Source organism: Pelodiscus sinensis, chromosome 2 (genome assembly GCF_052426305.1).
Source record: "Pelodiscus sinensis isolate ZL-2025 chromosome 2, ASM5242630v1, whole genome shotgun sequence".
Taxonomy (NCBI): Eukaryota; Metazoa; Chordata; order Testudines; family Trionychidae; genus Pelodiscus; species Pelodiscus sinensis.
In genome coordinates this window covers 38,364,852-38,390,756 of record NC_143053.1, presented here as the reverse complement: position 1 = coordinate 38,390,756, position 25,905 = coordinate 38,364,852, and the positions used below count along the sequence as shown (strand labels likewise).

General features: G+C 42.7%; 1 protein-coding gene across 6 annotated transcripts in view; it reads left to right on the top strand.

Annotated features, from left to right (window-relative positions):
- Nucleotides 1-25,905, top strand: part of VPS13B (vacuolar protein sorting 13 homolog B) — a 1,005,617-nt gene that overhangs the window by 522,650 nt on the left and 457,062 nt on the right. For all 6 annotated transcript variants that reach the window (XM_075920304.2, XM_075920302.2, XM_075920305.2 and 3 more), the window contains 2 exons: nucleotides 858-985; nucleotides 23,315-23,549. In XM_075920304.2, coding sequence (XP_075776419.2) covers nucleotides 858-985; nucleotides 23,315-23,549 — 363 coding nt within the window. The remainder of the gene's footprint in view (nucleotides 1-857; nucleotides 986-23,314; nucleotides 23,550-25,905) is intronic.

Sequence of the window (25,905 nt, the reverse complement as noted above, 5' to 3'; positions counted from 1 at the left end):
GAGACCGTTGCACCTTGTTCTGCCATCCATCACTACTGAGAACAGCCTTTCTCCATCCTATTTGGAACCTCCCTTCAGGAAGTTGAAGGCTGCTGTCAAATCCCCCCTCACTCTTCTCTTCTGCAGACTAAACAAACCTAAATCCCTCAGTCTCTCCTCATAGGTCATGTGCTCCAGCCCCGTAATCATTTTGGTCACCCTCTGCTGGACCCTCTCGAATGCGTCCACATCCTTTCTATAGTGGGGGGCCCAGAACTGGACACAATACTCCAGATGTCTAAAATACTCCACAATACTCCAGATATCTAAAAGGGTGTCACAAGGAGAAGGGAGAAAAAATTTTCTTCCTGGCCTATGAGGATAGAAGAAGAAGCAATAGGTTTATACTTGCAGCAAGGGAGGTTTAAGTTGGATATTAGGAAAAAGTTCCTGTCAGGGTTGTTAATCACTGGAATAAATTGCCCAGGGAGGTTGTGGAATCTCCATCTCTAGAGATATTTAAGAGTAGGTTAGATAGATGTCTATCAGGGATTGTCTAGACAGTATTTGGTCCTGCCATGACGGCAGGGGACTGGACTCGATGACCTCTCGAGGTCCCTTCCAGTCCTAGTGTTCTATGATCTTTTTATTCTATGATCTCCCTTTCCAACATAAACCTAGTAAAATAAAACAACACTAGCTTGCTCGAGTTTCTGCTATAAAATACAGTCACTGAAACATACATTTTAAATTGGGGAGTGGAGACAATTTATTAATAGACTTTAAAGAACAAAAATAATGTACTCTCCTCAATACTAGTAATTAGTCACTGAGTGAAGATATATACTGTTCCAGTAACTATATGCTGTTTGCTTTAGAATCTAGGCCTCTGTCGCTTCCACTGAAAGCCATGTTGACCTCATCTGAAACCAGCAGAAATCCTGAAGAGAGAATGAAAGAATGTATTGGGACAGTCTGGAATGCTGTTAAATGCCTTACACTTCAGGTAAGATGAAAAGGGAATGAGAAAAGTTATGTCTTCCCTCATTTTACTATACTTACATACTTTAGCACTTGAAAAAATCTTTAAAAACAGCTCCCCAATTTTATCGTTGTATTTTATTTTAAAAATATTAGAGACTGAAAATTAAAGTATGACTATTTGGTAAATTTAAAAAGAATTCTTGGAATTTAAAATATTTGTATTCTAAAGATTTATCTTTCTACTTAACTTTAAAACAAGAAGTATATTGAAGAAAACATTTGTATGAAGAAATAAATTCTTTTTATCTCTCTCACGCTGAAGGACTTACACCACTTGTAAATAGCCCTACAGAACAGTTTTTTCTTTCAAAAAATAAAGCTTTTGAACATTTTTAGTGGAAATAATGTATATAATTAATGCGCTTATCATGAGATCTTTGTCAACCTAAGAAGTAGATTATTCAGACTAAACTGTGTCATTCTGTTCTGCATAAATGTGAGCTCGGTAGAAGGAAAACTTTTTATAATCATGTGTATATATAAACCATCCCCCACACACATAAGCTACATTATAACATAAAAATGGCCATTCTGGGTCAGACCAAAGGTCCATCCAGCTCAGTACCCTGTCTGCCAACAGTGGCCAATACCAGGTATCCCAGAGGGAGTGAATCGAACAGGTAATGATCAAGCGATCTCTCTCCTGCCATGCATCTCCACCCTCTGACAAACAGAGGCTAGGGACACCATTCCTTACCCATACTGGCTAATAGCCATTAATGGACTTAACCTCCATGAATGTATCTAGTTCTCTTTTAAACCCTGTTATAGTCCTAGCCTTCATGACCTCCTCAGGCAAGGAGTTCCAGAGATTGTCTGTGTGCTGTGTGAAGAAAAACTTCCTTTTATTTGTTTTAAACCTGCTACCCATTAATTTCATTTGGTGGTCCCTAGTTCTTATATTATGGGAACAAGTAATTAACTTTTCCTTATTCACTTTCTCCACACCACTCATGATTTTATATACCTCTATCATATCCCCCCTTAGGGTACGTCTAAACTACATGCCTCTGTCGACGGAGGCATGTAGATTAGCCAGATCGGCAGAGGGAAATGAAGCCGCGATTAAAATAATCGCGGCTTCATTTAAATTTAAATGGCTGCCCTGCTCTGCCGATCAGCTGTTTGTCGGCAGATCGGGGCAGTCTGGACGCGACGCGCCGACAAAGAAGCCTTTCTTGATCGGCACAGGTATGCCTCGTGAAACCAGGTTTACCTGTGCCGATCAAGAAAGGCTTCTTTGTCGGCGTGTCGCGTCCAGACTGCCCCGATCTGCCGACAAACAGCTGATCGGCAGAGCGGGGCAGCCATTTAAATTTAAATGAAGCCGCGATTATTTTAATCGCGGCTTCATTTCCCTCTGCCGATCTGGCTAATCTACATGCCTCCGTTGACGGAGGCATGTAGTCTAGACACACCCTACGTCTCCTCTTTTCCAAACTGAAAAGTCCCAGTCTCTTTAATCTCTCCTCACATGGGACTTGTTCCAAACCCCTAGTCATTTTAGTTGCCCTTCTCTGTACCTTTTCTAATGCCAGTATATCTTTTTTGCAATGAGGAGACCACATCTGTTCGCAGTATTCAAGATGTGGGCGTCCCATGTATTTATATAAGAGCAATAAGATTTTCTCAGTCTTATTCTCTATCCCTTTTTTAATGATGCCTAACATCCTGTTTGCTTTTTTGAGTACCGCTGCACACTGCGTGGATGTCTTCACAATGACTCCACAATCTCTTTCCTGATTAGTTGTAGCTAAATTAGCTCCCATTATACTATATGTATAGTTAGGGTTATTTTTTCCAATGTACTTTACTTTACATTCATCCACATTACATTTCATTTGCCATTTTGTTACCCAGTCACTTAGTTTGGTGAGATCTTTTTGAAGTTTTTCACAGTCTGCTTTGGTCTTAACTATCTTGAGCAGTTTAGTATCGTCTGTCAACTTTGCCACCTCACTGTTTACCCCTTTCTCCAGATCATTTATGAATAATTTGAATAGGATTGGTCCTAGGACTGACCCTTGGGGAACACCACTAGTTACCCCTCTCCATTCTGAAAATTTACCATTTATTCTTACCCTTTTGTTTCCTGTCTTTTAACCAGTTCTCAGTCCATGAAAGGATCTTCCCACTTTTCCCATGACAACTTAATTTACGTCAGAGGCTTTGGTGAGGGACCTTGTCAAAGGCTTTCTGGAAATCTAAGTACACTATATCTACTGGATCCCCCTTGACCACATGTTTCTTGACCCCTTCAAAGAACTCTAATAGATTAGTAAGACATTATTTCTCTTTACAGAAACCATGTTGACTTTTGCCCTACAAATTATTTTGTTCTGTGTGTCTGACAATTTTATTCTTTATCGTCTTTAAGTGCTCCTTTTGTATCTTGATCGTCCAGGGGCCCCACTGGTTGTTTAGCAAGCTTCCTGCTTCTGATGTACTTAAAAAACATTTTGTTATTACCTTTTGAGTTTTTGGCTAGCTGTTCTTCAAACTCCTTTTTGGCTTTTCTTGTTACATTTTTACACTTAATTTGGCAATGTTTATGTTCCTTTCTATTTACCTCACTAGGATTTGACTTCTACTTTTTAAAAAACGTCTCTTTATCTCTCACTGCTTCTTTTACATGGTTGTTAAGCCACGGTGGCTCTTTTTTAGTTCTTCTACTGTGTTTTTTAATTTGGGGTATACGTTTAATTTGCGCCTCTATTACGATGTCTTTGAAAAGCATCCATGCAACATGCAGGGATTTTACTTTAGTCACTGTACCTTTTAATTTCTGTTTAACTAATGTCCTCATTTTTGCATAGTTCCCCTTTTTGAAAATAAATGGCACAGTTTTGGGCTGATGAGGTGTTCTTCCCACCACAGGAATGTTAAATGTTGTTATATTATGGTCATTATTTCTAAGCAGTCCTGTTATAGTTACCTCTTGGACCAGATCCTGTGCGCCACTCTGGACTAAATCGAGAATCGCCTCTCCCCTTGTAGGTTCCTGTACCAGCTGCTCCAAGAAGCAATCGTTTAAGGTATCAAGACATTTTGTGTCTGCATCTCATCCTGAGGTGACATGTACCCAGTCAATATGGGGATAGTTGAAATCCCCCATTATTATTGAGCTCTTTATTTTGATAGCCTCTCTAATTTCCCTTAGGATTTCATAGTCACTATTACTGTCCTGGTCAGGTGGTTGATAATAGATCCCTACTGTTATTTTCATATTAGAGCAGGGAATTACTATCCGTAGCGATTCTATGGAACATGTTGATTCATTTAAGATTTTTACTTCATTTGATTCTAAATTTTCTCTCACGTATAGTGCTACTTCCCCACCCATACAACCTGTTCTGTCCTTCCGATATATTTTGTACCTGGGAATGATTGTGTCCCATTTATTGTCCTCACTCCACCAAGTTTCTGTGATGCCTATTATATCAGTATCCTCCTTTAACACAAGGCACTCTAGTTCACCCATCTTATTTTTTAGACTTCTAGCATTTGGGTACAAGCACTTTAAAAACTTTTTACTGTTTGTTTGTCTGCCCTTTTCTGATGTGTCAGATTCTTTTTTACATGAATGTTTTTCATCTGATCTGGCCCATACTTTATCCTCTTCCATCCTCTCCTCCTGACTAAAACCTAGAGAATCTCTTTCAATAGGCTCTCCTCTAAAAGACGTCTCTGTCCAATCCACATGCTCCTCTGCACAAATCGGACTTCCCCCATCTCTTAACTTAAAAACTGTTCTGCGACCTTTTTAATGTTAAGTGCCAGCAGTCTGGATCCACTATGGTTTAGGTGGAGCCCATCCTTCCTGTATAGGCTCCCCCATCCCAAAAGTTTCCCCGGTTCCTTATAAAGTTAACCCCCTTCTCCCTACACCATCATCTCATCCACTCATTGAGACTCTGAAGCTCTGCCTGCCTACCTGGCCCTGTGCATGGAACTGGAAGCATTTCTGAGAATGCCACCATAGAGTTCCTGGTTTTCCATCTCTTTCCTAGTAGCCACAGTTTGGCCTCCAGGAAGTCTTTGCTACCCTTCCCTATGTCATTGGTACCTACATGTACCACGACCACCGGCTCCTCTCCAACACTACACGCAAGTCTAGCTAGAAGCCTTGAGAGATCCGCAATCTTCTTACCAGGCAGGCAAGTCACCATACGGTTCTTCCTGTCATCACAAACCCAGCTATCTACATTTCTAATGATCGAATCTCCCATTACTAACAACTGCCTTTTCTTACTAACTCGAGTTCCCTCCCCCGGAGAGGTAACCTCAGTGCGAGAGTATACTCCAACATCTGGAAGGAGTGTCCCAACTATCGGAAGATTTCCCTCTGCTCCCGTTGACTGCTCTTCTTCCCTGAGCCTTTCATCTTCCTTAACAGCACAGGGGTTGTCTGACCGGAGGTGGGACAATTCTACAGTGCCCCAGAAAGCCTCATCTACGTACATCTGCCTCCCTCAGCTCCTCCAGTTCAGATACCCTGGCCTCCAAAGCCTGGACGTGGTCTCTGAGGGCCAGGAGCTCCATGCACCGAATGCACACATACGGCACCTACCCATAGTGCAGGTAATCATGCATGCTACACCCTGCTGCTGGGCTTCTGCCTGCATTCTCTCCTACAGCTACCTAGGTTATTGATAGGGTATCTAATTAAATCAGGAAGTTTTGATTAAAATCTTTAAACTAAATTGTAAAAATGGCAAGTGTACCGTGGCCCCTTCTGACTTCCCTTCCAAACTCCCTCTCAAAACTCTGTGTTTCCTGCTCCTGGTCGCTGACTCACTGCTTCATAAAGCCCTGGCTTTCCTGATAGCCCCACCCCCTGACTAAGGCTCAGCCAATTAACAGAGGCTTTTAGATTTCAAACCTTTAGAATCTTATAGCTTCCAACTGCCGGCTACAGCACACGCTCCTTCAAACAAACAAACAAACAAAACAAACAGAAACACAAGCTCAGCACACAGCAAGTAACCCACAAACACACACTACAGACAGCCACTTACCTCAAGGGTTCTGTATTTGCTCCTCCTTTACCTGGAGAACTCCCTCTCAAAACTCCCAGGTTACTACATTTACACAAGTACATGCATTTTAACATCCCTAACTTGTGCACACATGCACTATGATACTCAGAAATTATCCAATGTTAACATAATATTTCTTGAATGCCTAATGATTTTTTCTTTACTGAGCCCACTCAATGAGAACACACATTTTTTCATGTTAAACTGAAAAATATATTATTAGGGAAGCTTAACCATTGAACCTTTTAGTACCCCTTCCTGCACATCAATTTATTCACTTGTATAAGGTCAAATACCAAAGCCTTCACTCAGTTTTTACTTATTCCTTACTCAGTGAGCACTTCTATTTACTTCATTAGAGGATAGGGTGTGAAAATTAGACATTTTCTGAGTGAGGACTTCAGGATTGTGGCTTAATCCAGAGCCTGCTGCAATTCATGAGATACTATTGACTTCATTGGGCTTTGAGTAAAATACTTGTTCACAGTTTCTAAATAGGTTTATCTCTCCCCTCCCCCGTATCATTTTTACCTGTGGTAAAGTAGACAGCTGGAAAAGAAGAATCAGAGATTTACTTGTCAACAGACAAAGTATTTTGCTTATTTGTTTCTACAATATCCAGCACAATGAGGCCCTGATCCCAAATTGAGGCAGACAGGTTCTATTACAACACAAACAGTAATGATGATGGTGATGATGATGAAAAAATGAGTTATAAATGAGAGAATTAGGTAGTCAAGGGCATGGAAGTTTGAGGGGTTTAATTTTCTCTTCTGCCCAAAATTTCTGATGGTGACCTTTTCTGTTTTATCAATAATATTTCTGAGGGCTTTCCACAAAAGCATCTGCCAGGAAAATGAAATGTTAGTTCATGTGTTGAAGTGCATGAAAGATATTGGCCAGTTAAAATAAATACCCAGTTGTTCATATTTGTAAAGAAATAGAAAATATTGTAGTTTTGTTTCCATGCCCATTTTTGTGAAAATTGAAGTTGTGCAAATTGAAATAATTCTGTAAAATCACAAAATAATTTACTGAAATAAAAAAGACACTGTTGTTGTTCCCAAAGAATTTAGCACCAGAGTTTTAAAGTACTTAGCTACCTAGAGATGTACACAGGTATCTGGTGAGGTTTTCCAAAGGGCCTAGGTATCTAACTCCCTTTGTGACTTCTTAGCCTAAATACTTCTGAAAATCCCATTAGGTACCCCCTATGTGAATCTTCAAATAGCTCTACAAACTTGGAGTTTAGAATCTAAGGCTCCAAACCTGTGAAGACTTCCTCACATGCTTATTTGCTGCCCTGCACATAGTCCCATTTGAAGTCAATGGAAACACTCACAAAGCAGGAAGCTAAATGTGTGCATGATTTGCAGACTTTTACTTCTGCAAGTTGCTGATACAGATATTGAGACGTTCATGTACCTTCAGTGGACTCCTTTGCATAAGTTAAAATTTTCAGGATTGAGGCCCATATGAAACAAAGGAAACAAGGATAACTGGTAAAGAAAACAATTAGGGAAAGGAGGATCACAAGTTAGAACAAACACATAATTTGTGTCTATTATATAAGAATAGCCATTTTGGGTCAGATCAATGGTCCACCTAGCCCATTATCCTGTCTTCCTGTGGTCAGTGTCAGATGCTTCAGAGCAAATGAACAGAAGAGGGTAGTTTATTTTATGATCTGTCTCCTGTTGATTACTCCTAGCTTTTGGCAGTCCGAGGTTTAGGAGCATTCTGACCATGGGGTTGCATTTCAGACCATCTTGGCTTACAGATGTTGATGGATCTATCCTCCCTGAACTTACCTAATTCTTTTTTAACCCATTTATTCTTTTGGTCTTTGCTACATCCCATCAGAATGACTTCCACATGTTGGGCATATGGGAAGAGCTACTTCCTTATGTTTGCTTCAAATGTGCTGCCTATTTCATTGGATGAGCCATGTGCATGTGTGTGTGTGTGTGTGTGTGTGTTACGTGAAAGAGTAAATAACACTTCTTTAGTCACTTTCTTAATTTCATTGAGTTCTATCATATCTCCGTTAGAGATCTCTTTTCTAAATAGTCCAAGTCTTTTTAATATCTCTTTATATGGAAGCTATTCTTTACCCTTGATCATTTTGTTTTCTTTGTCTGTGCTTTTTCCAATTCTAACATATCTTTCTGAGATGGGGAGAGCAGAACTGCATGCATTAATCAAGAGAATAATGGAATTGTATAATGGCATTATGATATTTTCTGTCTTGTTAGCCATTCCTTTCCTAATAATTCTGAGAATTCTGTAAGCCTTTTTGACTGAGGCAGCACAATGAGAAGGTGTTTTTCTTTAAGTAGTGTCCCTCTGTATGCTCCACTATTGGTGTATCTGTGCTCCTACACCTCTAATCAAAGATTTTGGATGGCATTGTCCTTTCAGCCTACACATTTACTCTCCCTCCTTTGTGGTCTAGCTCAAGGCTATTTAGCACAGCCCAAGTGAATCCCCTTTCTTCTGGACCATCTTTGGCCTCCCAAGGACTGAGCAGCTGACTCATCCTTATCTGTATGTTAGTATATGTAGTAGCTGGTTTTTTTTTCTCCTTTAAGTAAAAGAAAAATATTTTTGTTTCCCATCTTGTATGGGGGGAACCTGCTGCACCTCCAGGGGTATTTAGAAGACTCTCTAAGCTCTTTCAGTTGGAAAAAGAAGAGAAAAGCAGAGGAGGAAAGAACTTTCTTCTACATTCCACACTGCTAGAGGTTGATAGCTCCTTTAGAAGCGTCCCAGCTCGAGATATGCCTACAAGTTCATTGTATCCAATTCCTGGGAGTGTCCATTATCCCTCAGATGTCCTTCCTCTTCTACCAGCTAAAGCTGAGGTCTTGCAAGAACCAAGAGTTGAAGCTAAAATTTCTCCTTAAGGCACTTGAGCCTCCAGGGGACTCTGGTCCCAATCACAGGTCATCTTCCGACCCTTCAACTTCAAAGGGAGTAGAGTTATGGAAAAGACTAGATAGTTCCCCCTGTAAAGGCTTGAAGAAAAGGGCGTCATACCTATAAATTGTGTCACTTGTTAGTTAGAGATTCCCCATTGCAATCCATCACATTGATAGCTGGTGGCTACAAAGTGCAGTAACATCAGGATGCCTCTGCTATGAGCACGGCCACACCACATAGGTAGCCAGAGGTTCAGTCTTTGAGGTAGATGTACTGACCTCTCAAGACAAAGATAAATACCATATTGCCTCTAAAGGAGCAGCACCAAGAAAATCTTTGCTATAACATGTGACACAGCTCCTGTTTAGGCAGCGCTGTCTGTGCCTTCACGTCCATCAATGCCATCAACATACCATAGACGCTCATATTTATTACCTAAAAAGAATGACTTGTGTGGGAATCTCACATACATCCTCTGCAGTGAAGACCCAATAGAAATAAATAACTTAGTTTCTCCGCAATGGCCCTGTCTTGCTTGAATTCTCTTATAGCACCTTGATCATCCAGTGACCCAACGGCTAGATTAACCATTAGTCTCATAAGGCTATAGCCTCAGACACTTCTATTGTTTATGCCCTCCTGATAAGGCAGGGGTGGGGACAAGTTTCCAGTAGGATGAAGCTCTGAGTGAGCTGTGGCTGGATAGAGCAATGTAGGGGGGAGTGGTGGGGCACCTGCTGTCTCTGTTTACTGCTACTCAAGTCTCCTCCTGAGACTCAGGTCTCTCCTCCAGGGTTTTCCTTTGCCCCCACAGTTCTATGGCTCCTGTTGGATCCTGGAGCACTCCTGTCTGCTTGATCCTTTAATCTTTACATCAGCCTAGTAAACAAGCAACAGCCAGACTAGATGGTTCTTTTGAGATGCTGATTTTTTATTAAGTCTTTTTGTTCAGGGGGGCAGAGAACCCAACAGAGAAGGAATAACTCTGTTTTGTCCTAGTCATTCAAAAGCTGAAAGACTTTTGATTAAGCTTGTTTAATGTTGGTACACTTTTTGAAGCGCTAACATAGATCAGATGGTTGCCCAGCATTTTTATGCTGCGTACTTTTAGCTGCCTGATGCCAAGTTTTTCTTACCGAAAGCTTTAAAACAATAAATGCAAATCATAGTGAGTGCAATATATACAGGACTCATGCTTAGACCTCATGTCAGAACTACTTATCTCACAGTCTAGGATATTTAGTCCTTTTGCCATGAGTACAGGGAACCAGACTAAATTACCTATAGAGGTACCTTCTTTCTAGTCCTTAATCATTTTATTCTCTGAGTGTAATTGTGGAACAGCTCATGAGTATAGAGGAAATGTATTTATTTTTGAAGCTGCTAGCTACAGACAGGACACTGTAGTAGATCCCCCAGGCTCTCAAGGTCTTACATTAACCAAAAGCCATCTGGTGGTAGCCAGAGTCCAAACACTAGGATCTCTAAATATAAGAATAAATTTCTAATAATGACTTGGCATTTTTTAGGGTTCCCCATCATGGAGAAATATAAAAAACAAGCACATTTCTTTTCAGGTGCTTTTTTAAAATTGGTAGTTCCTCTTCGAGTGTTTGCTCAGGTCCATTCCATGTAGGTGTGTGCGTGCACTGATCATCGGAAGGTTTTTTCTTCAGTGATACCCTTTGGGCCAGAAGGGGAGCCCCCTGGAGTAGCACCTGCATATGCATGTATATATTCCCCTGCCAGCCCATCACCCCCTCAGTTCCATCTTATTTCCTGTGACGGTCATTGGAACCTTCTTATTGCTTGCTATGCAAGTGCACTTAGTGGTACTATCGTAGTTAGTTAAGTTCTTAGTCCCAGTTTTCTTAGTTATAGTTAGTGTTATCATTGCTGCTGTTACTAGTTAGGGGTTCACCTATTGCGTTCCCTGTTCCCCTTTCTTCCTGTGACATGCTTGGATCCCAGGGTTTCAGGCCCTGCTTGGACTGTCCTAAGCCCATGTCCTGTGGAGACTCACATGACACCTCAGGTGACTGGGCAAGGCTCATATTTCTGCAAACTGCAAGATCTGTCACAGTTGTAAGCCTCGTATCACAGGGAGAGAAATTCATGCCTTAAGATCTTGCTAATGGAGTCAGCGCTTCACCTGGCACTGGCCACCGACTCGGTGCCTACCTCCCACAGTACACCATCTTCAGTGCAAGTGACTCTGGGCCTGTCTTGTACATCGGTGCTGAGACAGATAACCACCTGGCACCACCCCCAGTCTCCGGTGCCACAGAAGAAGCAGAGTTAAGATAGGGGCAGATCTCTGTTGCGGCACGCATCCAGGGTACATCCTCAGTCAGGACACTCAGACACTTTGACTTTGGCTTCGAGGCCTGCAGCTTCATGCCAGTTGAGCTCAGCCGAGGGTCCAAGCCTGGATGAGGACCCAATTGAGGTGAACTGCCCTTTGACCCTTGACACCATTGAGGCAGCCAGGGAGTTGATTGAACTCACATCTTCCCTTGCCTCCTTTCCGAATACAGGGCAATGGAGGGACTCCTGTTCGCAGCCCTTCACTGACACGTTGATCCCATCAGAGATGAGCCATCTGCTTCCCAAGGGAGTACTGACCCCCACACCAGTGATTCCTACGACTTCTTCCACGCCACGTCCCCTGGCACCAACCACTACTTCTATGAAGCATTGGCACCAAGGACATCGGCGGCACTGGCACACCCTTCCCCCACTCCCCCGCATTAGGGCACTTGAGGCCTCTTCTGCCAATCTGGCACTGGGGCAAGCCTTCAGCCATGGCCAGGCATGTCTCCCAGCACCAGTCCCTGGGCCCATCAATGACTCCACCATGGTTTGGCTCGGAATACTCCTTCGACTCGGATGCTAAGTCGCTGCACTCCAAAGCCATGGGCTCCCAGCCCTGCTTCTGCTCCTGGCACCGTAGTGCCTTGGTGCAGTCACTCCAGCAGTCATTCTCTCTCTCCTCCACCACCAGTGGCAGCCCCCCACCCAGTGGCCCTTTTGGAACCCGTGGAGATGCCACCAGTGCCAGGGTTTCTGCCAACCAGCAGGTACTCCTGAGCAGATATGGTTTTAATTCCTGGGCGGCCATGGACAAATTCAGGGACCTGTAATACCAGGACTCACACCAGGAGTTGCGGACCTTGTTTTAAGAGGGCAAAGCCATTTCCCATGCAACCCTACAGGCAGCCCTCAACTCGTCTAATGCCGTGGCCCATACCATGGCTACTGATATTGTATTGAGGTGCCGTTCTTGGCTGCAGGTTTCGGAAGGTCCCTTCAGAGATCCAGATGACCATCCAGTACCTGCTGTTTGAGGGGATGGGTCAGTTTTCAGACCAAACTGATACCCACCTGCATGGGATAAAGGATTCCAGGGCGACTCTTAAATCCTTGGGGATGTACACCTTAGCCCCACAGAGGATCTCACTTCACCATAGGACCCCATCTTGTTCTTTCCAGCAGGGCCTTAGGCCTGAGTTTCCCCAGGCACAGAGGCAGGAACTCCAACAATCAGAATGGTAGACGGACATCTTGCTCCTTTTCTGATTGGAGGGAAGAGCCCTCTAACAAGTCTCAGGGCCCCAAGTCAAGCCTTTGAAGGTTCGCCCAGGGACAGCGTACCAGCCAGTTTTCCAACATGACCCTTTGTCAACCATCTATCCCTTTTCCTCTGCCTGGTCAGATATCACAATGGACTATTGGGTCCTAGACATGTTAGAAAATGGATATTCTATCCCATTCCTTTCCCACCTTCCCTCTTACCTCCCATGCCTGTCCCTCTTCAAGGGACCCCTTCACAAGCATCTCTTGTTACAAGAGGTGCACCAGCTCCTCTTACTGGGAGCCACTGAAGAGGTTCCTATAGGGCACAGGAGTTTCTATTCCTGCTATTTTTTAATCCTGAAGGCCAAAGGAAGGTTTCGTCCCACCTTGAACTTCAGGGGTCTCAATGCATTCATAGTAAAGCACATCAAAGTTCAAGGTGGTGACCCTAGCTTCTATCATCCCTTCACTTGTCATGGGTGACTGGTACTCTGCCTTCGATTTAAAAGATGCCTATTTTCATTGGGGAAGCTCACAAACACTTCCTGTGGTTCACTGTAGGCTGACACCATTACCAAATCACAGCACTCCTGTTTGTTCTCTTCATGGCTCCCAGGGTCTTTGCCAAATGTATGGTGGTGGTTGTCGCATACCTTTGAAAGTGACCGTTGCAGGTTTACCCTGTCTGAATGACTGGCTTATAAGGGGAACCGCCTTTACCCAGGTGTTAGATCATATCTCCCTGATCAGGCATATTTTTCTCCAACTAGGCCTCATTTTGCATCAAGCCAAGTCCACCCTAGTTCCTGCTCAAAAAACAGAGTTTGTGGGAACCTTGCCTGGACTCCACAATGGCCATGGCCTCCCTACTGAAAACCCGTTTTCTCACTATTAAGGAGGTCATTCTGAGACTTCGCTTCTCCCCTGTCAACATGGCCAGGAACTGCAAGAGGCTGCTGGTGGCTTGCACATAAGTGATGCAGCATGCCAGAATCAGACTTCACCCATTGCATCTATGGCTGGCACAGATGCAAACCCTGCCTTTTAGCCCATGGACATAGTGGTGACCTGAAGGATGTCCTGAAGTCCCTCGACTGGTGGCTCAGGAGGACATGGTCTGTGCTGGGGTCCTGTTCACCAGACTTCACCAGCCCAGTTGGTGATGGATGCATCCGACATGGGTTGGGGAGCTCACGTTGGTGATCTAAGGACTTAAGATATGTGATCCCCCTCAGAGCTTTCCCTGCACATAAATATCAGAGAGCTGAGGACTATTCATCTCTTACCAGGTGTTCCTCCCTGGCTTCGAAACAAGTGTATTTCCACCCTGCCAGACAACACTGGAGCAATGTTTTATATCGACAGACAGTGTGGAGCACATTCCTTTCCCCTTTGACAGGAAACCTTCCTCTTTCGGGAGTTCTGCACATACCATTCACCACGTAGCATCCTATCTTCCGGGATCTCAGAATGCACTTGCAGAGCGACTCAGCAGGTTGTTTGAGGGTGACAAGTGGCCCCTCAGGGCGGATGTGGCCTTGGACATTTTCCACAGGTGGGGATTTCCGCACATAGACCTGTTAGCAACACACAGCAACAGGAAATGTTCTTGGTTCTGTTCCCTCCTGAACAACAGCAAAGGTCACTGGGGGACATTCTTCTACTTCCCTGCTCCCCAAGTCTCTTGTATGCTTTTCCCTCTGTTCACACTGATTCACAAGGTGGTCCTTAGGATCAGGGATTCAGGTCTTCCCTGATTCTGATAACACCAGCTTCGCCTCCGCAGCACTGGTTCTCAGCCCTGCTCAATCTGTTGGTCAACCAACCCATAGCTCTCCCATTTTATCTGGATATAACACAGGATTATGGCAAGCTTCATCAGTGAAACCTCCAGTCCCTGCACCTCATGCCTGGAAACTCTATGGTTAGCTGCCTTGGAGAGACAGTGCTCGGAATGAGTACAGAGGGTTCTGTTGAGTAGCGAAAAGCCCTCTACTAGAGCAACATTCTTACCAAAATGGAAGTGCTTCTTGCTTTGGGTGGCCCAGACGGGTCTTTCACCTTCACAAGCCCTGTTCTAGCCATCATAGAATAATAGAACACTAGAACTGGAAGGGACCTTGAGAGGTCATCGAGTCCAGTCCCTTCCCTCATGGCAGGATCTAGTACCATCTAGACTATCCCTGATAGATGTCTATCTAACCTGCTCTTAAATATCTCCAGAGATGGAGATTCCACAACCTCCCTAGGCAACTTATTCCAGTGTTTAACCACCCTGACAGTTAGGAAGTTTTTCCTAATGTCCAACCTAAACCTCCCTTGTGAAGTTTAAGCCCATTGCTTCTTGTCCTATCCTCAGACGCTAAGGAGAACAATTTTTCTCCCTCCTCCTTGTAGCACCCTTTTAGATACCTGAAAACCACTATCATGTCCCCTCTGTCTTCTCCTTTCCAAATTAAACAAGCCCATTTCTTTCATAGGTCATGTTCTCTAGACCTTTAATCATTCTTGTTGCTCTTCTCTGGACTTTCTACACATCTTTCTTGAAATGTGGTGCCCAGAACTGGACAAAATACTCCAATTGAGTCCTAATTTTTTGGACCTTTGGGTTCGGGTGCTTTCCACCTTCTCAGTCACCTTGCAGCCATTTCTTTCTTCCACTAGGGCTCCTGGGGAAAGTCTATCTTCAATCATCCCATGGTACATCAGTTTCTGAATCGTAGAATCCTAGGGCTGGAAGAGACCTCAGGAGGTCATCTAGTCCAACCTCCTGCTCAAAGAAGGACCAACCCTAGCTAAATCATCCCAGACATGGCTTTGTCAAGCTGGGACTTAAAAACTTCTAGAGATAGAGATTCTACCACCTCTGTGGGTAACCCATTCCACTGCTTCACCATCCTCCTAGTGAAATAGTTTTTCCTAATATCCAGCCTAGACCTCCCCCACTGTAACTTGAGACCATTGCTCCTTGTTCTGCTATACATCACTACAGGCAGTCCCCGAGTTACGTGGATCCGACTTATGTCGGATCCGCAGTTACGAACGGGGCCCTTCCTCTCCCTGGTCTCCAGCAGACCAGGGAGAGGAAGCAAAGCGGCGGAATACGCGGGCAGCGGACAGGGCTGTCCGCTGCCCACGTGCTCCGCGGCTTGGCTCTGCTTTGCCCCCCCGTCCCCCTGGTCTGCAGACCAGGGGGACGGGGGGGGGGCAAAGCAGAGCAAAGCAGAGCCAAGCCGCGGAGCGCGCGGTCAGCTGACAGCCCAGACGTGTCTGGGCTGTCAGCTGGCCGCTGCTCCGCGGCTTGGCTCTGCTTTGCCCCCCCCGTCCCCCTGGTCTGCAGACCAGGGAGACGGGGGGGGGGGAGGGCAAAGCAGAGCAAAGCAGAGCCAAGCCGCGGAGCAGCGGCCAGCTGACAGCCCAGACACGTCTGGGCTGTCAGCTGACCGCGCGCTCCGCGGCTTGGCTCTGCTTTGCTCTGCTTTGCCCCCCCCCCGTCCCCCTGGTCTGCAGACCAGGGGGACGGGGGGGCAAAGCAGAGCCAAGCCGCGGAGCACGTGGGCAGCGGACAGCCACGGTGCATCTGGGCTGTCCCGCTGCCCCCGTGCTCCGCGGCTTTGCTCCGGACACCTGTGGTACCACAGCTGGGGCGCTGCCAGTTGGTCCCGTAGCGCCGCTCTGGGCGCTCCTGGACCAACCGGGCAGCACCCCAGCTGCTCTGCCCCAGGCGTCCTGATTCAGCCACTGCTGGTCAGTTTCAGCAGCGGCTGAATCAGGACGCCTGGGGCAGAGCAGCTTGGGTGCTGCTGGGTTGGTCCAGTAGCACCGAGGAGCGGCCGCGCTACTGGACCAACCCAGCAGCACCCCAGCTGCTCTGCCCCAGGCGTCCCCAAGTCAGCCGCTGCTGAAACTGACCAGTGGCTGACTACAGGAAGCCCCTGCTCCGGGCTTCCTGGAATCAGCCGCTGATCAGTTTCAGCAGCAGCTGACTTGGGGATGCCTGGGGTTCTTAAGTTGAATCTGTATGTAAGTCAGAACTGGCGTCCAGATTCAGCTGCTGTTGAAACTGATCAGTTTCAGCAGCGGCTGAATCTGGACGCCAGTTCCGACTTACATACAGATTCAACTTAAGAACAAACCTACAGTCCCTATCTTGTACGTAACCCGGGGACTGCCTGTACTGAGAGCAGCCTCTTTCCTTTCTCTTTAGAACCTCCCTTCTGGAAAATTGAAAACCTGCTGCTTTCAAATCCCCCCTCACTCTTCTGGAAACTAATAAGCCCAAATCCCTCAGCCTCTCCTCATAAGTCATGTGCTTGGCCCCCTAATAATTTTGGTTGACCTCCTCTGGACCCTCTCCATTGTGTCCACATCATGAAGGAGTTGAACAGGCTATATCAACATGTGCATCAGCCCCTCTCACCTTGGGACCTTAATATGGTGTTTACAAAACGTATGGTCCCTCCATTTGAGCTGTTCTCAACGTGCTCTTTACAGCACCTTTCCTGGAAGGTCACCTATCTGATTGGCTATTACTTCCGCTAGACAAGCATCTGAGCTCTATCCTCGGATCCTCTTTATATTGTTTTCTTTAAGGATAAAGTTAGGCTTTGCTGCACCCTGCTTTTTTGCCCAAGATGGTGTCCCAGTTTCATGTCAATCAGGACATATTTTTGCCTGTGTTTTACTCCAATACACATGACTCAGGCACAGGACAGTCTCTACACTCTTTAGATGTTAGACATGCCTTGGCTTTTTATTTAGATAGGACAAAACCTTTCTGTAAGTCCCTCGAGCTGTTTGGTTTAATAGCTGATAGAATGAAGAGTCTCCCAGTTTTGGCTCAACGTATCTCCTCCTGGTTAACATCCTGCATCAGGGCTGTTACGAGCTGACCAATTTGCCAGCTCCCCCTTCATGGCCCACTCCAGTAGGGCCGGGCCTCATCTGCTGCCTTCATGGTACAGGTGCCCATCCTGGATATCTTCAGGGTGGCCACCTGGTCTTTGATGCGTACTTTTGCGAACCATTATGCCATAGTGCAGCAGGCCATGGATGACGCAGCTGTTGGCAGAGCCGTCTTGCAGTCTATCACCAGGTAGTCTCCGACCCTGCCTCTTTGGGTTTGGCTTGGGAATCACCTACATGGAATGGACATGAGCAATCACTTGAAGAAAAAACAGTTACTCGTCATCTCGTAACTGTTCTTCGAGATGTGTTGCTCATGTCCATTCCAAATCCTACCTGCCTCCCTTTCATCAGAGTGTTCCAGCAAGAAGGAACTGAGGGGGTGGAGAGCCAGCCAGGGGTATGTATGTATGCATATGCAGGCGCCACTCCAGGGGGCTCCTCTGCCAGCCTGATAGGTACCGCTGATGGAAAAGCCTTCCGAAGATCTGTGCATGTTGCACATGCACACGCACATGGAATGGACATAAGCAACACATCTTTAAGAACAAAATATGAAATGGTAAGTAACTGTGTTTTCCTATGCCTGTTTTGTTAAATTGATCTTAATTATGTCATTCAAGTGTCAATCTAAATGTACTGGAGATGAAGAGTAATGTCCCACTATTTTTCAATTCAAGTATACTCTGACTAATTTTTGCTTTCAATTAACCATGCTCTATATTTAGTTTTTCTTTGGATGCTAAGAAGCCTACTTTCTGGGGGCAAAAAACATTTGAGCTATGTCCCAGAGTCACATTGTGATCAGATTATTGAATCAAATCATTGAGTCCAGTCTTTTTTTCTAAAACAGTTTGCATGTTCCTTGGTCTTTTATGAAAACAGCTGTATACCAGAAAAGTCAGAAGTAGGACATTGGATAAAACAGAACCTGAAAACTTAAACTCATCAAAGGATTATTTTTAATGGAATTTGAGTATGTAAAATGTTTTTGGAACCAGAGTCCCTGGAAAGTATAGTTTGGAGCCAAAGCTGGTACTGGTTTAGCCCTCGTCATTTTTGCTCATGATAATACCATGCATGAAGATATTATGCATTGGACTTACTGTAAACTACTAGTATATCAATGAAAAAAACTTTCAATCTTAACTATAAAATGTTTTTATTATTTAGCTGTGGAGTTTTGTATACAGTCTTGAAGTCTTTCTGGCAGCTGGACTATGGGGGAGGCACTTACTTTTCACATGTCCCCGACATTAATATTTGATAAAATCATGAAATGGCATAAACTTTTATTTCTAATTGATTGTTAATGTTGAATTCTAGTGGAAATAATGAGGCATCTATATTAAAACCAAATTAATGCAAGAGCTATGTTATGGTGAATGACAACCAAATAAATGTGCAATGATTATTTGTAACACTTACTGTGAACTTTAAAGTATTTTGAGGAAGAAGCCTGTATTTCCTGTAATTATTTGAAGTAATATTTCTCTAAAGAGAATAGTTTCCACTTAATTTTTTTTTGGCTGAAACAGTAGAAATTTAATAATGAGCTTAATTTACATTCTTGGTCTTTGTGTAGGAGAGAGAGAGATTTCGTAATATGTAACTTAGCAATAATATGCAGTAGCTATGTAGGGGAGAGGCGATTAATTGATTGGTTATGTATCATGCAGTGAGGGAAACAGGATGATTCTGGTCATTTCATGCTTACATTAATAAGAGAGTCCCTAAAGTTTTCAGAAGAATTTTTGTAAAATATTTCCATTTAGAAGATTTATCTACAACTTTAGTTTATCAGTTTTGATTTCTGTAGTTTTATGACCAAATAAAAGTACTGTTTTAAATTTAGTCAACAGTGCGTTACTTAGAAAGTAGTAGGAAATCGGTCAAATATTATCAGCATGTTTTAAGATTTTATTTACAAACTTTAATTGTGAAATTCACGCAACATACAAATAACCGGAACTTGTGTGATAAAGCAGCAGAAAAACTAGATGGATACAAAATACTATGATCCAACTTGGAAGTACGAGTCAAGCACTTGTGCAAATTGGCCACAGCAGCATTCATTGCTTATCTCATCCCATCCCTCTGCATGGGGACCTTAAATTTGTAACTCCTCTCTGCACAAAAAGCGAAAAAAAACCAAACCCATACCAGCCTTTTAGTGCTGGAAAACATTTGCAGGACTGAGACTTAAAAAAGAGACAAAGGCCACACTGCGTAAAAGTTTCCTTAGAAAGCTGCTCCTCTTGAGCAAATTCTTTAACGTATAACAGGAAGTGAGATTGACTAGGGCTGGCAATCAAGAACTCAGTAGGAACAATGAGAATTGTTTTAATTGTATCACTATGAAACATGAAGGTTTTGCACATCATCTCTGCTCTCCTGCACAGCAGAACTATGTGACATCTCTGCTGCATTTTTGGCCTTTAGTGGCCACTCCACAGTCAGGGTGATTGTGCCCTAGTATAGTGCATATTTTACAATGCTCTCTACTGAACAATATTCCCTTTTATGTAGAATATTATTTTTAAAATAGCATAAACCACTTTAACAATTCTCATGCCATGAGTTGCTCTATTAAATTAAATTATTCATTTTAATAGCTAAGATCTGGTGATCCATTCACCCTTCAGTGTATATATTTTAGTAAAAATTTAAAACAAACACAATATGGTTCACTCAATTTTAAATTAGCAAGCAAAATAATTATTTTATCCTTGGTTTATCATTAGTATATTTTATAGCCATTGACATAATAGAAGTAAAAATAGGAGGTGATTCCATTTCAGGAATTTGTAATAATTCTTTTTCTTTAACACATGAATGTGTTCAGTATTGGCAAAAGAACATGTTGCTACCAAAACTGAAATAAGATCCTTGAAACAGAAAGGATGTTGCCATGGAAAAGTGAAGTAACACTCAGTGCAGCTGTGATACATTAATGAATAGGATATTTTTTTTAAAAGATCAGTGTTTGGTGTGGCTTGGAGGGTCCCAACCAGATGGTTTCCATGAACAGGATCTGACCCCCAGCTTGAGGACTTCTTACTGGCAGATTACTTCATTTTCTTTCCCTTGGATTGTCAGATCTTTACATTAATGCAAGATTTACTGATACAGATTTATATTCAATTACATAAATCAGTCTCATTTTACATTAAAGTCACAATTTTATACATACCCTTTAACAGTTATTTTAAAATGTAAAAAATATTCATTTGGTAGCATTAACAGATGCTATTTCTGTAACTTTATTTTGAAAGTATTTGAATTACATATAATTTAAAGCAATTTCTCTATCAATAAAATGATCTATAACATATTTGTATTATTTAGTCCAACATACATTGCACTAATTTTAGATGCATTATTGCCTCCTTTTATGGAACTTGCTGTGAACCAAATCTCTGGGCAAGCAGGAGCAGATTCTGTTCTCAAATGCATGTGAAAATCTCACTGAAACTTGCTGGAATTGCATGAGGGTAAAATTTGGCTCAGTGAGAAATATAACATGTTTCTTAAGAACCCGCCATTGAATGTTTTAACAGATATTTCCATTCATAAAATGATAATTTCCTTTGCAAACAGGTAGTAATTTTCTGGTTTGTACTGGAAAATGTGTGTTTTTATTGGTTCATCCATCATGTCCTGCTTTGAAAACCTTAAACTATATATTCTTCTAAAACCTCCTCTATGATGCACATATTTGTTTATGCATGATTTCTGATTTGAAGTGCCTTGAATTGGTATAGAAATATATTATTACATATTTTGGACCAGATTCCACCACCCATTTGTCCATGAGTAGTGCCTTTGAAATCAATGGGCCAACTCACATTAACTCAAGGTTAATGAACATAGTACAGTTGATGCCTAAATTAGTGATAGATCCTGCTAAATAATATATGGAATTCTACAGTTGTGATTCCACTTCAGTGTTTTTGACATGGTAAAATCAAATTAAACAGGGGAAAAAAACCCGAGAAACTTGTATTAAATACAGTTTTTCAGATAAAGTGGAAAAAATCTTAAGAATTTCCTGGTTCTATATACTTCTGAAGTGAACATTGTTAAAAATTTACTGTAGACCCTTGCTGTGGGTAAATTGATAGAGCATTGTATCTCTGAGTTGGTGGAATTTGTGAGTTATTATTACCACATGCCTTGTATATTCTGGCAACATTTGAAGTTAATCATCATATATTATGTGATTTGTTATAAATTGCTTACTCAGTAACTTCATTGATAAAACAAAAGCTAACCTGATCATAACTGCATTGCTTTTGTCATCTGTTTATCACTGCCCCACAGTGGTCTGAACTGTAACTTATCGCTAATAGAGAAGAAAATGTTCTTACATGTCACTATAAAAATCTCTGAAAAATTGACAGACTGATTTTAACCGTGTTTTTGAAAATCCAGATGTTTCATCTGTAACGATCCACAATTGTTTCTCGTCTGGTATAAATAAGTACATTCTGAAATTTTGGATCAATAAATTACTTACCAAAGATATAATTAGCTTCATTTTACAGCTCAAGTAACTCTAAACTAGAAACAGACATGGACTTCATGTAATATATTTATTTTTGCAAAATTCTACTATTTTTCAACAGTGAATTCTTGTCAGTTTATCTCTGTACATCAGGCTGGTAAATTATTTATGGTATTGAGGGATGCCAGTCCTGTTACACATCATTATTGCTCTCATGGGGGAATATTAGCCTTTAGGAAAGAGTATCATGCACTAAGTCTTTCTTATAATTTGTAAGATATAGTTTCTTTACTTTTATAAGTTTACGGTATCTTCATGCATTTATTGGACACTACTAGAAAGCAACAAAGAAAAGTATTTTATAATGCCTTCAAATAACACCTTTCATCCAAAATATTGTGAAGAAACTGGTTGAATCAGTTTGTTTTTGCTTAACAAAGCATTCAAGTGTGCAGGCTGTTAAAGTTATTTGATATCCAGGTGCAGAATATTGCTTGCAAGAGCCAAGTAAAAATAGCAGTTTTTAGCATACTTTACCTCTAAATTAAGAAGTCAAGATAAGTTCAGTCCTTGGTTTGGTCTCATTTAGCTTAGCTAGGAATCTCTAAGGATATGGCAGAATTATCAAAACTATTTCATGGCAAACTAAGTAACTGTACTCTGTGGAAATATAAGTATTATATGAAATCACATGAATTTATTCTAATCTGAAAGGTGACAAAAGGAGACAAACCTGTTAGTCTCTAAACTTTATTGACTTTTTTCATTTCAATATATATCTTGGTACTAATAAGCATGTCAATAGATGGCTGAGGCTTTTATTAATGTTATATTGAGTGATTAAGCTTGACCTTTTAAATGCACTTCAGTCACTGTTAACTGAAGTAAGGGCAGAATTCTCACTGAAATAAATCTTTTTCTGAAAGTAACAGTGTATAAAATGCTAGTCAGCTGTAGAGCCTAAGCTAGTGATAACAAAAGCTAGTGAACTGCAAAAGGAAGAGGATTTTATCACCTTTTCTGCCAGCACATTTTCTAACTCCATCATGTTTCCTGAAAAGACCTGTGGAAAGGCAGATATATGTTCAGCTTATGTGGCTATATCCTTTTGATCAAGTTTATAAACCAAAATGGCATCTTTTCGGGTGTGTTTTTCTATATGTGTAATGTAAAATGTAAGTATTTTTACCATTTTTTGTTAACCTTTCTTTTATTTCTGTTTAAGAACTTAGGTTTTTAATCAACTGTGAGATCCGTGATTCTGTATTATAAATGAATAAATATGTTGGGAGAATTTTGATATCTATTTCTGACACTCTTGGATTTGTTTTTGTTTTTCCAGCTTGAAGTGCAGTCATGTTGTGTGTTTGTTCCAAACGATAGCCTCCCTTCCCCAAGTACAATTGTGTCCGGTGACATTCCTGGAACTGTCCGAAGTTGGTACCATGGACAAGCTGGTATGCCTGGTACAGTTGTTCTTTGCTTGCCCCAGATAAAAATTATGAGTGCTGGACACAAATACATGGAACCACTACAAGAGATCCCTTTTGTTGTGCTAAGATCAATTCTCGAAGAAGGTACAGTATGAAAAATTTTGAGTCTTCTTGTGTTTGTTTTCAATGTATAATTGTGTTGTATGATCATTGTTTTATATTGCCAACATTTTATACAAATCAATCTTCTTTCTAAAAGATTTCATATCCAAAATATGTGAGCTAAATAACATGAACAAACTTGCTTTCTTTAACCATTATCTCTAACAACTATAGCAAAAATTTTTAACTTTCTGGGAATATCCATGCACATTTACTTTGTTACTATAATCTATACTATTAATTCTTAGAGAGGTTTTGCACTAAAGTGAGCAGAGAAAATGAAGAATTTATTAGAAAATGTACATGGGAGAATTTTGTCCACAATATTTTTCTCATTTTTTGCACACACATCCTTCTAATGAAATTTACCAAAAATTATAAAGTACAGATTATAAAAAAAAGAGTACAAAGTATTTTTAACTACTACATTTTCTTTTGAGTCTATGCCAACTTTTGTGGTTTTACAACTGCATAGTTGTAAAACCTATATTTTGATTTTTTTCCCTCCTCTTTTGTTCTGTAATAACCCCAGTCTATCGTCGTCCTCCACTCCACATGCACGCCCATAGAAACAGATTACAGTGAATTTTTTAAACAATGAAATTTTCTGTAATTGTACTGTAAGCGCTGTCACATGCACAAAATAAACAGGAATAGAGAAATAAATGTTTCCTCTAATTACTTTCAGTTATAATAATCTTATTTGTTACACTAACAATAAAAGGTAAATTTGTTTAAACAGAAATGTTTTTTTTAATTGGTAGTGTCCTTTAAACCTGTTATGGAAGTAGACCACACTTGAATTTTCTCAGACTAGGAAAGAAAGGAGCAGTCTGAGAAATAGAGAAGAATCCCCTTGGTTGGGATAAATCCTGCTGTAAGGGATTTATTTGTGTGTGGCTTTGTGCTCTGGGAATAATGCCAAACAGAAGTTCTCACAATCTTGATATTTTTGATTCTCTAATGGAGCTGTTGCCTTCTCCCATGCCAAAACTCCCCCTTAAATAGACTAGTAAAAAAATATTTTCAAAGCTTTTAAGTCACCTTCTTCGTTTTCTCCATGCAAAGGTAAGTAATTTTATAGACTTTTTAGGGAGATTCTAAATGACTATCTATATTTGAACAGGACTCCAGTGATGACATATCATTCTTAAAACATGTTTCTTTCCCTGTGAAATCATATGCATCTAACCTTACCCTGAAAGCTATTTTGGAACTGTTTGTTCTTTTGAAAATTCAAGCAAGTACAGGCAGTCCCCGACTTACGCGGATCCGACTTATGTCGGATCTGCACTTATGAACGGGGCTTTCTCGCCCCAGAGTTCACAGGCAGCAGTCAGCCACCTTGACCTCCGGGGCGAAAAAAGCTGCTCCCGGTACCCCTGGTCTGCTGGGGACCGTCTCCAGCAGACCAGGGGCATCGGGAGCAAAGCAGCAGCCCCGGCGGGTTTGCTCGCGGTGCCCCTGGTCTGCTGGAGACGGTCCCCAGCAGACCAGGGGCACCGCGAGCAAACCCGCACCAGCGGCGCGTTCCCGCGCTTCTGAGGCTTTGCCAGAGCAAAGCCTCAGAAGCGCGGGACCCCGCCACGGCTGCGGGTTTGCTCGTGGTGCCCCTGGTCTGCTGGAGACAGTCTCCAGCAGACCAGGCACTGGGAGCAAAGCAGGTCCCGCGCCAGAGCAAAGCCTCAGAGGCGAGGCACCCCGCCGCTGCGGCTTTGCTCCCCATGTCCCTGGTCTGCTGGGGGCGGGGCGCAGCTAGTGTGCCCCCCCCCCCCCAGCAGACCAGGCTTCTGTTGTGGACCCTGGGGCAGAGCAGCTGGGGCGCTGCCGGTTGGTCCCGCAGCGCCGCTCTGGGCACTACTGGACCAACCCGGCAGCACCCCAGCCCTCTGCCCCAGGCGTCCTGATTCAGCCGCTGCTGGTCAGTTTCAGCAGCGGCTGAATCAGGACGCCTGGGGCAGAGCAGCTGGGGTGCTGCTGGGTTGGTCCAGTAGCACCAGGGAGCGAGGAGCGGTGCTACTGGAGCAACCCAGCAGCACCCCAGCTGCTCTGCCCCAGGCGTCCCCAAGTCAGCCGTTGCTGAAACTGACCAGCGTTGACTACAGGAAGCCCGAGGCACAGTTGCTCTGCCCCGGGCTTCCTGGAATCAGTGGCTGATCAGTTTCAGCAGCAGCTGACTTGGGGTTCTTAAATTGAATCTGTATGTAAGTCAGAACTGGCGGTCAGTTTCAGCAGCGGCTGAATCTGGACGCCAGTTCCGACTTACATACAGATTCAACTTAAGAACAAACCTACAGTCCCTATCTTGTACGTAACCCGGGGACTGCCTGTATCCAGT